Source organism: Myotis nattereri (genome assembly GCF_964212035.1).
Source record: "Myotis nattereri genome assembly, chromosome: 2".
In the NCBI taxonomy this organism is placed as follows: domain Eukaryota; kingdom Metazoa; phylum Chordata; class Mammalia; order Chiroptera; family Vespertilionidae; genus Myotis; species Myotis nattereri.
This window is the reverse complement of record NC_138076.1, coordinates 170,597,389-170,613,336: the sequence shown is the minus strand read 5'-3', so window position 1 is coordinate 170,613,336 and position 15,948 is coordinate 170,597,389. Positions and strand designations below refer to the sequence as shown.

At 39.9% G+C, this 15,948-nt stretch overlaps 1 protein-coding gene across 2 annotated transcripts in view; it reads right to left on the bottom strand.

Annotated features, from left to right (window-relative positions):
- The window catches only part of NELL2 (neural EGFL like 2), a 327,688-nt gene that overhangs the window by 83,244 nt on the left and 228,496 nt on the right, over window positions 1-15,948 (bottom strand). For both annotated transcript variants that reach the window (XM_081083919.1, XM_081083918.1), the window contains exons 15-16: window positions 8,251-8,373; window positions 5,217-5,312 (exon numbers count right to left, since the gene is read on the bottom strand). In XM_081083919.1, the coding sequence (XP_080940045.1) occupies window positions 5,217-5,312; window positions 8,251-8,373 (219 nt within the window). The remainder of the gene's footprint in view (window positions 1-5,216; window positions 5,313-8,250; window positions 8,374-15,948) is intronic.

Below are 15,948 nucleotides of genomic sequence, written 5' to 3'. Positions count from 1 at the left end.
CTCTATATCCCTCGACCAAAATGTCCATGCAGACAAGGCCTCCATTTTGTTCACTGCTACATCGTTTCTAGATCAGTGCTCAGCATATAACATATCCTAAATAAATTATTTGTGGAATAAATGAGTGAACAGATTATTTTTTACACAGGTCTCTCCTCACCTAAAGTTATTTTTAAGGGTACAACTGCTGTGTATAACTCCATCCACAAAAGTGATGGTGTTGGAAGGTGAGGGGTTAGGAGTTAACCTGGAGCAGTAACTAGGACAGATGCTTTGAGGCAAATAGTAGTATTACATTTTCCCAGATAGGAGGCAGGAATGCTTGCTTCCCAAATAGTGAAATATGATCTTCGGCTGTAAGATCCTAGAAGGCAGAGACAAACTATGACCCAGTGCCTTATAACACTAACTTTACTCAGTGGTATGTATGTTAAGTATTTTCATGTATTATAAAATAGAAAGGAATGAATTTTCAGGATAAAACATAATGGTTTTTTTTGTTTGTTTTGGTTTTTTTTTTTAACTTTGCAATAAACACTGAGTTTTAGATTGATTCTTTTTTTCTTTTTTTTAAATTTATTGTTATTACATATGTGTCCTTATCCCCACATTACCCCTCATCCCACCCACTCATGCCCTCAACCCCTTGTTGTCTCTGTCCATTGGTTTTGAAGACATTTCATTTCCCCTTGAGGCTTTTCTGGGCCCTCCCTGGGTGAAGGTGCTCTCTCTCCTCTGGCATTAGTGACTTTAGTAGAAACTTGGGAAAAGTACTGACACAGAGGAAATGCCTGGGTTTAGGAGTAGAAAGGCATTTATATCAAGCTGCTAATTCTGTGAACTTAGGAAAAAATGTAATCATTCTGAACCCAATATTCTCATTTGTAAATGGAGAAAATATCTATCTTGGAGGAGACTTGTGAAGAATAAGTTGATGCATAGAGAGTATAAGATGCTGAGAAGTTATGTAACTTGACCAAGACCACATAAAAGTAAATGTACAACTAGATTATGAACCCATGTCTGTCCTCAAAACCCTAGGCTGTTATAGATAGCTACTATAAGTCTGGAATCATCTTTTTTTTTTTTTTTTTAGATTGGAAGTTCAAGGATAATTAAGTAGAGAAAGCTAAATATTCTATTGGGTTATTTTTAGCTCTGGCATTAAATATTACATCACTTAAATTAATTTTATATCACTCCGGATTTTTATAATCTCATCACATTTTTTTTCCAGTGGAAGAATGACATGTGAAATTGGACATGGCCATTATTCATCCCAGATTTTCAGAGACAGTCTTTATTTCAAAATTCCACATGAATAAAATGCTCTGAAAAAGTCAGTACTTCAGTGCATCAGAAGCAGTACAAAATACTGTATTCAGGAAACATGGTCTCCAGAGGTGCTGGTTGATACATAGGATCACACTGTACCTGGTGTGGGTGTACTACTGGAGATCACAGGATAAAAACCTTATAGAAACATTGGATTGAAAGGACCTGATTTTGATCTAGCAAATCCTGTGATAGTTAATTACTGGAAATCTGTATTTTATTTTATTTATTTTTTATTGATTTCAGGGAGAGGTAGAGATAGCGAGAAACATCAATGATGAAAATCATTGATTGGATGCCTCCTGTATTGGGGATCAAGCTTGGACTGGGCCTGTGATCTGACCTGGAATCAAAGGCCAAGAGATCTTCTGGTTCATGGGTCTATACTCAACCACTGTGCAACACTGGTCAGGCAGAAATCTGTGTTTTAAACAAGTTAACAAGCTCTATGGGTGATTCACATGCACGATGAGCTTGGGAATGCCTGATTTAGGACATGATCCCTTTAAAAAAGAGTACCACGAATTAAGGGTAGTCACTATGTGTTTTCTATTAGAAACCTTTGTAACCAATTGTAGTTGGAAAAACACCACATAGAGCGGTGGTTTTCAACCTTCCTAATGCCGCAACCCTTTAATACAGTTCCTCATGTTGTGGTGACCCCCAATTTCATTGTTACAAATTGAACATAATTAAAGCATAGTGAGTAATCACAAAAACAATATGTAATTATATATGTGTTTTCCAATGGTCTTAGGCGCTTCCGATGGTCTTAGGCGACCCCTGAGAAAGGGTTGTTCGACCCCCAAAGGGGTCGTGACCCATAGGTTGAGAACCACTGACATAGAGGAAGTTGTAGAAAAAAATGATCTAGTGATGCAAGCCCTCTTGTGAGCATCCTTCTGTGAACAGTGGCAGTACCTGTTCAGCAAAATGCTCACTTCCCAAATGGAGCGGAACGTTTTCTGTCTCACATCCTGACCAATTGGTGTTTTTATTAAACCTGATGACTTTGCAAGTAGGATTGAGGCAAAACATGCACTGCTTCTATGGCACTCAGATTTGTAGAAAGCGCCCTGAGATGGAAACCACCAGGCACTGCTGGCAGCAGCTCTCTCCTGGGAATTATAACCAGACTTTCTGAGGTCATCTGCTGGACCCACTTGACCCAAAGTAATCAAGACTACTATTAACATGATTTCATTAGGACCTCCTACTCAAAACACTCTTTTTATTCTCAAGGTGCATTTTCAACTGAAGAAACATCTTACTTGGGCATAAGCTATATATAAACTACATGTATTTTTTAAAATATATTTTTAACATAGAAAACCCTAAAGACTTCATCAAAAAACTACTAGATTTAATACATGAATTCAGCAATGTAGCAGGATACAAAATTAACATCCAGAAATCTATGGCTTTTTTTTTACACCAATAATGAACTCACAGAAAGAGAAACAAACAAACAAACAAACAAAAGAACAAACAATCCCACTTACCAATGCACCAAAAAAATTAAGATACCTAGGAATAACCTTAACTAAGGAGGTAAAAGACTTGTACTTGGAAAACTATAGGTCACTGAAAAAAGAGCTAGAGGAAGACATAAACAAATGGAAGAATCTACTGTGTTCATTTATTAGTAGAAGCAACATCATTAAAACGTCCATTCTATCCAAAGCAATCTACTGATTTAATGTAATCCCCATTAAAATACTAACGGCATATTTCACAGACCTAGAACAAACTCTCTAAAAATTCATAGGCAATCTTGAGAAAGAAGAACAAAGTTGGAGGGATCATAATACCAGAAATATAGCTATATTACAAAGCCACTTTTCTCAAAACTGCCTGGTACTGGCACAAGAACAGACATATAGACCAATGGAACAGAACAGAGAACCCAGAAATCGACCCAAGCCATTACGCTCAATTAATATTTGACAAAGGAGTCAAGAGCATACAATGGAGTCAAGACAGTCTCTTCAATAAATGGTATTGAGAAAATTGGACAGACACATGCAAAAAAATTAAACTAGACCACCAACTTACACCATACACAAAAATAAACTCAAAATGGATAAAGGACTTAAATGTAAGACGGGAAATCATAAAAACCTTAGAAGAATCCATAGGCAGCAAAATATCAGACCTATGTCGTAGCAATATATTTACCGATACAGCTCCTAGGACAATGGAAACTAAGGAGAAAATAAATAAATGGGACTACATCAAAATAAAAAGCTTCTGCACAGCAAAAGAAACCAACAAAACAACAAGAAAGTCCACTGCATGAGAGAACATATTTGCCAATGTTATATCTGATAAGGGCTTAATCTCCAAAATTTATAGGGAACTCATACATGCTAACAAAAGGAAGATAAACAATCCAATCAAAAATGGGCAAAGGACTTAAATGGACATTTTCTAAAGTGGACATATAGAAGGCCAAGAAACATATGAAAACACGCTCAAAGTCACTAATCATCCAAGAGATGCAAATCAAAACGAAAATAAGATACCATCTCACACCTGTCAGAATGGCTATCATCAACAAATCGACAAGCAACAAATGCTGGCGAGGATGTGGAGAAAAAGGAACACTAGTGCACTGCTGGAGGGAATGCAGACTGGTGCAGCCACTGTGGAAAACAGTATGGCATTTCCTCAAAAAATTAAAAATGGAACTTCCATTTGACCCAGTAATCCCACCAGAAATATATCCCAAGAAACACCAATCAGAAAGGATATATTTACACCTATGTTCATAGCAGCACAATTTACAATATACAATAGCTAAGATTTGGAAACAGCCTAAGTGCCCATCAGCAGATGAGTGGATTAAAAAGCTGTGGTATATCTACACAATGAAATACTATGATGCTGTAAAAAAGAAGGAATTCTTACCATTTGTAACAGCATGGATGGACCTGGAGAGCGTTATACTAAGCGAAATAAGTCAGTCAGAGAAAAATAAATATCACATGATCTCACTCATTAGTGGAATATAATGAACAACATAAACTGATGATCCAGAGACAGAGAAGCATCAAACAGACTCAAACTTCAGAGGGAAGGCAGGGGAGGGACAGGGGTGGGGAGACAGAGATCAGCCAAAGGGCTTGTATGCATGCATATAAGCATAAACAATGGACACAGACACTAGGAGGGTGAGGGTATGTGCAGGGGAAGAGGGGTGTCCAGGGAGAGGTCAATGTGGGAAAAAGAAGACATATGTAATACTATGTGTAATACTTTAAACAATAAAGAATTTAAAAAATAAAATATATTTTTTTAAGTTTCTAGTATTAGTACCCACCAGAAAGAGTAAGTAGAATGGACTTAAATGAGAAATGATTAAATGAGTAGAAAACTTTCAATATTTTGTAAATAAGCAATAACTGAATATTGATTGGGCTAGGTAAAGATTTATTAAAAATTCTCAAATGTGAACGCAGAAGGTAATGCATCCTAGGATGTGAGTTGGCCATGAGCTTGAAGTCTATGTTTTGATATAGTTATATAGATACCAGGAAAAATGAGCTCTAAATTAGTAAAATAAATTGTGAAGTATAAAATCCTGGGCAATCGCACACATCTTGCTGAAAATGTTTAATATGCTTCTAGTTATAATAGCTGAAAAATCTCCTTAGAGTCAGATTGGGGAACTACCTAGTGAATATGCATCACTGAAACCCGCTGCCTCCTCCCTCTTCCCTCTTCCCTCCTCCCTCCTCCCTCCTCCCTCCTCCCTCCTAGCAGCTCCTTATTAATAGCTCCATGCTCTAAGAGCCCACACGAAACATTATTTTCCTCATGGATTACTTTGTACATTAGTGTAAAAATTCGTTTTCTAGCAGATGGAATGATATTCTTACCTGTTTCACAGCTGGGCCCGGTGAAGCCTTGTGGGCAGGCACACACATTAGCAGCAATACAAGCTCCTCCATTCCTACAGCCATCTTTGCAAAATGCTAAAATAATTCAGATACATGACATTAGCACTTTAGATAGAAGTAGTTCAAGATGCTCTAAATCCAACTTTTCTTTATTTCCTTAGAGATGTGGACATCAAATTATAAATGCTATTCTAATTTCAGATTCACACAATATTTTCCAAACAGCACCATTTCTAAAACAATCTTCTTTCTAGTGTTAAGAAATTTCACCTGTAAAATAAAATACTGAACTTTCTGTTTTGTTTTGTTTTTAAAAAACAGTAACTTTACACAACAGCAAATGAATTAGAATTAGGATTTCACATCATTATAATAATCCAGCTTGAAATCAAACGTAAAATATCCTCTGTAGTTTTCTTAAGGAGCAAACCACTGTCTAGAGAAAACAATAAGAAAATAGGAAATGACTAAATCCTATGAGGCTCTGATCATTCCACACACTGGCCAAAGTGCCAAAATATTATAGCAGTGGTTCTCAACCTGTGGGTCGCGACCCCTTTGGGGGTCGAACAACCCTTTCACAGGGGTCGCCTAAGACCATTGGAAAACACATATATAATTACATACTGTTTTTGTGATTAATCACTATGCTTTAATTATATTCAATTTGTAACAATGAAAATACATCCTGCATATCAGATATTTACATTACGATTCATAACAGTAGCAAAATTACAGTTATGAAGTAGCAACGAAAATAATTTTATGGTTGGGGGTCACCACAACATGAGGAACTGTATTAAAGGGTCTTGGCATTAGGAAGGTTGGGAACCACTGTATTAGAGAGATGCCCCAGCTTTCAAAAAGGTTTAAATCAGTCCTGGTGATGGATTAGCCAAGAGTAAGAAGACTTTGCTGTAGTGATCTTCAGAAGCAGTCTTGCATCCCCATCCCAAGGATAGGTCAGGGTCCAGGACCACGGGCAAAGACACTGCAGAGCCTGTTGTCTTAGAGTGGATTTGCAAGTGAGTATAAAAAAATAGTCAAGGTCTGCGACATTGTAAAGGTGATCTTTGGAGATGTGCTTCCTTCAAAGAAGGAGAGAAAAACAAGATGTATGAGACTGAGCCCCCTGCCACTTTAGCAAGTTCGTTGTCTCTGTGAGGCTCAGGGGCTGTTCCCTCAGCCTGGCAAGATCTGTCACAGATGAACTAGACCAGCTTGTTACGTTCACAGGGTCTTTTCCACAATGCTCTGAATCAAGCATGTCAAACTCACCACCTGCGGGCCGCATGTGGCCCGCAACAAATATTTTTGCGGCCCAGCCAATGTAACGGTATGTAAGAAACATTTTTAATAAAATGTTTGTAACTTAATTTTTATAATATCCTGTTATATACATAATTATTAATAACAAATTACAACATTTGCTAATGACTGATTACTATCATCGTGTTACATTCATTTCCCATACGCGCCTTATGTGCAGGCCCACCATTACTCTCCACTAATACTAGCAGCGAATATTTTAGCAGCCAATTGCCACATCATTAGTCTTGTACTGACTTGTTTGGTGTGTGAAACAGGAAATATTTTGCTTTTGGAGAACAAGAAAAATAGGTTTATTTGCGTTACGCTTGTTAATTTGTGCAGTTATCCATTGTCTGGTAAGTTAATGTTCAAGAAAAAATGTTAATTTTTATTAAAATGCTCTATTATTTTATGTTAAGGATTATTCATTTATTTCAGCCCTTCATATTCAGCATGTCTCTATCAAAGTAAACCTACATTTCTATGAAAATTGATGCTTTTGTTTTTTGGGGCCCACAGAAACTTGAACCTTGTTTATTTGGCCTGTGATAGCCTTTGAGTTTGACATGCTTGCTCTAAATCAAAGATTTCCATAGGCTTTCACAAACCAGAGTAATCCTCTGGCCCATCCATATTTGCATCCCATGTATTATTGTAGATCAGGTCTTAAGACCCATGCTCACAGGCCATTGCATTAACAGCCACCCTTTGTTACTTCCTACACACACACACACACACACACACACACACACACACACACACACAGTGTTGTAGCAAATTAATTTTAATAAACTCCAGGATGATGGACACACTACATTTAAAAAATGGACAGTTTGAAGCTTAAAATGCCTAAATTAGACAAGTCAAAAATAAATCTATATGACATAATAATGAATATGGACTTTATCCTATGGGAGTTGGCGGAGGTTCCAAAATAGAACCTTTATTTCCATAATGAAGTAGGTGGTAAGCTCATCTGATGAAGGTACAGAGGGCATTGGTGAAAGAGTGAATTGCCATTTGGTGGTGAACTATAGCTGGAATAGCCACTGATGGAAATGAAAATCTGAGCCCAACAGGACATTTAAAAGAATTACTGATTGGTATTGACAAAGGAGCTAAAATGGGAAACTAAAATATAGAGATCTAAAATTCCCAGTTAATTACTATCAACAGCTCAAGAGATTAGGCAGAGAAGAAAACCCGTGAGACTGACTCAAAATACAGATATTTCACAGTTGAACACGATGCTACCAAAAAAAAAAAAAAAAGAAGAAGAAGAAGAAAAAAAAGATGGTCATGTTTGGACTAAAAAAAAAAAAAAAAATCTTAACCTAGAAGGAGACCGGTAAATAGAATGAAAATGAAGGGTCAGAAAAATTGAAGTTCAAGGGTTGTAGGCAAACTGGAAGCAGAGGGACTTGGGTTCAGACAACAAAATGTCCAGGATGTGATCAAGGAATAGAGATGAAAATCAAATCACTGTGGTTGAGGTCAAGGAACATTAAGTCAAAGTTGTTGAACCATTTGGCCCATTAACCACTGATGTTAACCAGGAAGAAGACTATGAGCCACACTGCGAAGTTCTCAATGTGTGTGGACAGTGCACAGGAGGCAGATAACATGATGAGAAGGGGTGGAGGGAGGTAAAGGTGGCTTACATTACGCCGAAAGGAAGAGGTGTTGGCATTGAAACTTTTACCTTTGCACGTGGTTCCATTCCCCGTATAGCCTGGTTTGCAAACACAGTTGTGTCCTCCGACAGTATTGAAGCACAGAGCATTTTCATCACAGTTGTGCTGATTTGTGACACACTCATCATGTTCTGAAATGAGGAATACAATCTTGTTACTCAGAGATACATTTCTAAACTGTACCTGCATCTTGGTTACTATATAGTATCTTTTCCAAACACAGGTATACACAAATTACATATTAAGGAATAGCATCTATTTTAAAGTACTGTACACTCCTCTTGAAGTACATATGTAGTTCACATGTCCACAAACCTTGATTGCAAAAGGATTTGGACCAAAGGCCCATGGATGGAAGGAATAGAGAGAGAGAATAAGGAAGCGTGGGTATCAATTCTCAGAAGGAGATCCCAAAGCTAGCTCTGTATAGTCTCTGTGGTTAATATTTCGGGAGTTATTCTCATTAAACACATCTGCCACCTAAGTCTTTCCTGTAGCATGAGAAGGGAGACAGGAAAGAATGTGAAATTGCACTGCTTTGTGAATTGTGACCTCCAGGATAACGGAGTTGAAGCTTTGGGAGCGAGGGGAGGTTAACACCCACATCCACACTTGCAGGCACAAAGATGCAAATGCAAACTGCAAGGGAAATATCTGACCTCCCGAGTAAGTTCCCTCTTCCTGCGAAGACAGTACCAGACTTCTGTTACCTAAGGCAAACTTGTCTTTATAATACGAACAAATATAAATTTTAAAATATACAGTCAACATGGTACTCCCTTTAACGGTGTGTTGCTTGACATTTTTGTAAGCAAGAAAGCATTTGATCCTCCAGGACCCCTGGAAGGGAGTCAGGACCAACACCATTTTCACCATTTTAACGATGAGTCGGTGGTGGCTCAGCACGCTTAAGTAGCCTGCCCCAGTTCACAGGAATATTATAACTTCAGAACTGCAGCTCAGTGTTCAGCAAAAATGTGAATGTAAGGAGTAAGTACAGGGAATACGAGAAAGAAAACAGATCTAACATCAAAATCAAAACGAGTAGAAATAAAATATAAGTGAAAAATGCACACAAATTAGTTCAGTCATCCAAAATCCTTATTTATTACTCGGTCTCTTATATAAATATTATTTTTAAAATAATATTTGAAAATTAAAATTAAATATATTTTTTAATATGCTTATATTGGGCAAGCTATTAATTCACTATGATGTAAACCAGAGATTTTCAACCTTTTTCATCTCATGGCACACATACACGAATTATTGTAATTCTGACGCACAACAAAAATACATTGTATTTTTTTGCCAATCTGATAAAAAAAAATAGGTATCATTTTGATTCATTCATAATGGATGGCTATTGTCATGTTGGCTGTTGTCATTTTTCCGTTTAACAATTTAAGGAAAAAGAGATCAGTGCCCCTGACTAAAGAAGTATTGCATGTTTTAAAAATTCTTGCAGCACACTGGTGAAAATCACTAATGTAAACCATCAAAGCAAAAATAAATAATTACCTTTCATTTTAGAACTCTTTGTATTCTAGACAATATGTCATAATAGTACTATACCTGGGACTTGGAAAAAAATTCTTTTGGCATATACAGTTAAGATTAGACTTATTTCAACTAATAAAATAGAATTCTCTGTGTTTTGTTTTTTTTAAAAAAAAGATTAATATTTCAAACTAATATGTCCTGTGTTACATAAGCACAAAATTTTGACAATTTTAATGATAGCCCTGTAATAATCTTAGAGATTATTCCCAACAATTTTTCATAGGAAAGAGTGATTTCAATCAGTAAGGTTTTATAATTGCATGAACAGATATTTATTTTATTCTCAACATTTCTGGCTGAACTTTCCCAAATTGTATCAAGTTTCCCTCTGATTATCTAGTATTACAACATTTCACAGTTTTTATGAATCACATATTGACAACAGCTTAGAAAACATCTGGATCACACACGGGTTTCCCAATTGGGGCTATGCTTGGGCCACCATAAAATTTCCAGGCACCAGAATGGGCAGCCCCCCTACCTTGAGTTCAGCTGCCTGAAGCAAACTAAATCCGAACCTGCTGCCAACTTGACCCCAGAGCACCTCAAAGTGCAGCACTGCATCTATAAGCCTCATCAGTGATGGCGAACCTATGACACGCGTGTCAGAGGTGATATGCGAACTCATTGTTTTGGTTGATTTTTCTTTGTTAAATGGCATTTAAATATATAAAATAAGTATGAAAAATATAAGTCTTTGTTTTACTATGGTTGCAAATATCAAAAAATTTCTATATGTGGCACGGCACCAGAGTTAAGTTAGGGTTTTTCAAAATGCTAACACGCCGAGCTCAAAAGGTTCGCCATCACTGCTCTATATGAACGGCCACAGGCCCTTTTAAGACAGCTGCCGATCGATTAGATGCTGCTTTTATTCCTGTCTCAGTTGTCTTATTAATTAGAAGGTACTCAGTGGGTGGAAGTAGGGTCTAAAAAGATTCAGTTTAGTGATGAGTATGATAGTGTTCAATAAACATTAAATAATTACACAACCTGGGATTTGTTTTTTTTCTGTTGTCACTGACTCAGAGTCACTGAAATGAGTGGGTGTGCTCTTAAACAATTCAAGGGTAAAAACAGTTTCCAAGTTTTGAAATACAATGGCACCTTGACATATATTGTTCCCTATGCCTGTTGTGCCTGCCCCATGATTCTCCTGGGAAATTCTTACCACTTTGAAAGACATCACTAAAATGTCATGTTTTATGTAACTTATTCTCCTCCTCCTGCAGAGTTAGGGGCTGCTGTCTGTTTTCCTGGCCCCATATACAAGGCTCTGTAATTGTATTTTACTAGAGGCCCAGTGCATGGATTTGTGCACTGGTGGGGTCCCTCGGCATGGCCTGTGAGGATCGGCCAAAACCAGCAGTCCAACACTGCCCGCCACTCCTGTTCATCCCTGCCCCACTGCGCCTGCCACTGCTACCTGGTATCGCTGTGTGTGTACACACACACACACACACACTAGGGGCCCAGTGCACAAATTTGTGCACCTTAAAAGGAACTGTGGGCTGCGAGGCTGCGGTAGGCATAGGAGCGGGTCTCGGCCCATCCTCCACAACCTGACCTGGCCCCACCTGCTGCAGCCCCTGGTCTCCTGTCTGCCAGCATCCCTGCTTCTGCCACCACTGCTTCCACATGCTGACGGCACTAGCCCCACTCACACCTGCTGCTGGCGCTAGCCCTAATTTCTCCACATGGTCAGCAGGTGAGAGTGGGGCCGGCGCCGTCAGATGGTGCAAGCAGTGGCTACTGCCCTGATCGGCCCTCAGGAGCAGGGGGAGGCAGAGAAGCCCTCAAGGGCAATCAGGGCCAGCAGCCACCCCTTGCACCCACTGAGGGCACATAGTGATTGGGGCCAGTGCCAGGCGCCAGCAGCAGGAGTAAGCAGTGGCTCCGGCTCCAGCTGTGGGTGTGCGCAGGGCCGGAACCACCAGTGGGTGCAAGTGCCAGGCGGGACCGCAGTGCATGGGAGCAAAGAATTTTCAGTAACCATTAGAGGATCGTCCTGACGACAGCGACCAGCGCCCACCTTGGTCTGGCACCCCCTGCTCACCTGTTCCACCATCCGGCCATGGCCAACTTCCACCATGTTCCACACTCTGCCCCTGCTGCCAATGCCCACCATGTTCTGCACACACCCCCTGGTGGTCAGAGCATGTTATAGCAGCCAGTTGTTCCACCATTTGGTTTATTTGCATATTAGGGTTATATATATATACTAGTGGCCTGGTGCATGAAACTCATGTATGGGGGAGTGTCCCTCAGCCCGGCCTGCACCCTCTCCAATCTGGGATCCCTCGAGGGATGTCTGTCCCTGTGGGATCGGACCTAAACCAGCAGTCGGACATCCCTCTCGCAATCCAGGACTGCTGGCTCCTAATCGCTCACCTGCCTGCCTGCCTGATTTTCCCTAACTATTCTGCCTGCTTGCCTGCTCACACCCAACTGCCCCCCCATGCCAGCCTGTTCACCCCCAACTGCCCCCCTGCCAGCCTGCTCGCCCCCAACTGCCCCCCTGCCAGCCTGCTCGCCCCCAACTGCCCCCCTGCCAGCCTGCTCGCCCCCACTTTTCCTCTCCACTGTCCTGCTCGCCCAACTACGCCCCCGCCAACCTGATCACCCCCAACTGACCCCCACTGATGGCCTACTCGCCCCCAACTGGCCCCCTGTGTCGGCCTGCTCACCCCCAACTGACTGCCCCCCCGCTGGCCTGATCACCCCCAACGGCCCTCCCCTCTTGGCCCCTAACTGCCTCTACCTCAGCCCTGTCACGGTGGCTTTGTCCAAAAGAATGTCCAAAAGGTTTCCTGGAAGGTCTCCCAGTCTAATTAGCATATTACCCTTTTATTAGTATAGATAGAGGCCTGATGCACGGGGCTAAGGGCAGTTTTCAGGCTGGCCACACCCCCTTCAGGGTGGGGGTCCCTGCTGGGGTGCCTGGCCAGCCTGGGTGAGGGGCTGATGGCTGTTTTCAGGCCCCTCCCTCAGTGGCCGGCCCAGAGGACCCAAGCCTCCTGCACACTCAGGCTGGCTCTGTGGCCACCGCCCACAGGCCCCTCCTTCGGCTAGCCCAGGCTGGTGGGAAGGTTGGCTTCCTCCATTGCCAGGGGAGACCCAAGCCTCCTGACCTCTCAGGCTTGCTCCGTGGCTGCCACCATCTTTGTCCTGCTAATTTGCATATTCCCTCCTGATTGGCTGTGGGATGTTTTGAAGGTATGGTCAATTTATATATTTGTTTATTGTTAGTGTAGATAGATATGTGTGTTTGTATATGTGAATATATATATGTAGATAGATAGATGTAATATACACATTTAGATTCACCTAAACGCAAATGTTATATCCTATATAATAAAAAACTACTATGCCATAACGACCGATCAGCAGGAGGCTGCGTGTGCAGCAAGGTGTGCACGGGTGACCGCACAAAGAGGCAGGAGGTGGGGCACCTCCTCGCAGCAGCAGGAGGCAGGAAGCGGGAGGCAGAAGGTGGGAGCCAGGAGGCGGGAGGCGGGAGACGGGAGGCAGGGCGCCTCCTTGTGTGATTTCAATCACGGGCTAGTCCTCTAATATAACAATAATACTTAACTAATCACTTAGTTTCAGTGATTAACTTCTAACCTGGGTGAGTTAATGTATGTAAAACCATTTTAAGACTCCACACCCAATATGTCATCAGTCATAAGAATATATAGCCTGACCTAAATTGAGCTTTAAATTTGGTTTTAATACTGAGCTGTTTCCAGAATGAATGTACTGTCTAGAGAAAAAAATGGCCATTCTAAAATTTACATAGCTTTTCTCATTATGATTTCAACACAGACATACAATACACATAGCACATGTTCTGATCAAGAATTTCACTATGATTCAAATGCAAATATTACAAAAATAGTAAAAAGTAATTATTTAAATACATTTACATATCAATTAAATATTTTTTTCTTCAATATCTATTGTATATTAGAATCTTCTTAAGATAAAAAGTTAGTTATAAATAGTAGCTGCTCTCAAAAAGCTTATAGTTTTGTTGGAAAGATAAGACAAAAACACAAATGCCTTGGGCACTGGCTTCATTATAAGAAATACTAAAATAGTATTTTGTCTAAAGAGGGTTGCAAAGACCAAAGGAGAAAGTCATTGCTGGTTGAGTCAGGTGAGAATTCAAGAATTACTTGCCCTGGCTGGGTGGCTCAATTGGTTGGCGTGTGGTCCCATACACCAAAAGGCTGTGTGTTCAATCTCCAGTATGGGAGGCAACCGATTGATGTTGATGTTTCTCTCTCTCTCTCTCTCTCTCTCCCTTTTTTCTAAAAAAGTAGATAAAAATATATTCTTGGGTGAGGATTAAAAAAAAAGATTTATATTGTCTACACTGCTTCTTCTTCTCTGTCCAAATCTAGAAATGTTGGGAAAACAGCAGCTACTATAACACACAGGTGTAAGTTCTACAAATAAAGCTGCTTCACTTTTCCTGGCCAAAAAGGTTCCTAGAATATAGTTATACATTGAATAAATTCTCTCTTCAAATGTGGCAGGATATAGTTCTAAACATAGCAACAAACTATCTCTGGTCTGAACTCTTATCTGATTATTAGTAACCTAAGAGCAAGCTCCCACAGACTTAAGACTGAATAAGCAAGAAAGCTCAAAGAAATGTAAATTAAACTTGAGGAACTTATAATATTATCATCAAACTATACATTTCGAATGGTGGTTTATCTCAAAATGTTCAGCTGCTTAGTCATTTTCTCCTTCTGTTTCTATAGACCAGAAATGCTGCCACGGACAGGTGTGTGTAGAAGCTCATCCATGAATTCCATTCACATGTGTCCCCACCAAAGTAAACATGCAGTTATCTGCACTGGCCTGTGAGGAGCATCAGAACAAGACAGCCCACGGGTCTGCAATACTGAGACCTCTGGTTTTATTCCATAAAGGACGGCAACAACTGTGAGTCCTCAGATGAAAGATGCTGCCTCTATTCTGACAAAGAAAACAACTCTTAGGACGTGTGCTCAGCTCCTTAGTATAGTCACAACATGGTTTCTGTACAGCAAAGTTTTTCAAAATGAGTACAATCTGAGTTTACAGAATGTCCTATATAACAACTCAACAATCCCCCTAGGTGGTGTGTGGACCTATGAAAAAGAATTGGAACTCTCTCCTCCCTTCTCCCTCTTTCCTTCCTCAGATACTTAGTGGTCTGGCATATGAAGACATGGTGCTCGTTGCCACCAGCAACACAAATCCCTGCGACCGAAACATGGATGCCCTACCGACTACTGATTTTTAGGGAATACTTTTACAATTCATTAACTGGTTTAAAACACCCTCTATCACTGTTCTGCTCTAGGACCCTAAGTAAATAGGAAGGAAAAAGTAAAAAAGAAAATGAAAAAATGATACACTGTTTGAACAAACAATAGCAGGGGGGCAGAATGACCTAGCTCCTAGTTGCATGGCCCTGGAAAAGTTAGCCAATCTTTCCAAGTTTAAAATGAGAAAATGAGGACCCGTAGTAGAGAGCTCTGTAAAGAATAAACTTCAATGATGAATGTAAAGACCCTGGCAAATAATAGGTATGAGATAAATATTAGTTACCGTCTCATCTACTTCATCTATACCAGTGGGAAAATTTCTTTTGCCTTTACTACCTACATAATATCCTCTTTTCTAATTTAGTTCTGTGGAGAAAAATCTAAATGACTCACAGAATTTGGCCTCTTCCTAATCTTTTCTGAAATCAAATACATTTTGAACATTTTTCTGGTTCCCAAAATACCATTACTTTCACTGGTTACATCAAGAAAAAAATGACTGCTATCATACTTACTCATTCATTTTGTTTCTTATGATTCCTTACTTACTCACTTTCTATTACAGAGAAAAATCTATTTACTACAATGTCATTTTAACAGAAATCCATTTTTAACACCATTAAAGTAGCTAGGAAATGATACTTTAAACCTGCTCAATGTCCACATTAGCAGCAAAACCACTGAATCTCATTTTTAATACCTACATATTTTTTGCTCACGACTCAAGTTTCCTGTTCACTGACCAGACCGATTCAATACTTCTTGTTATTCTTCAGTTTGTTTGGCAACTAGAAATTTGTTCAGAGTGCTTCCCTCAGA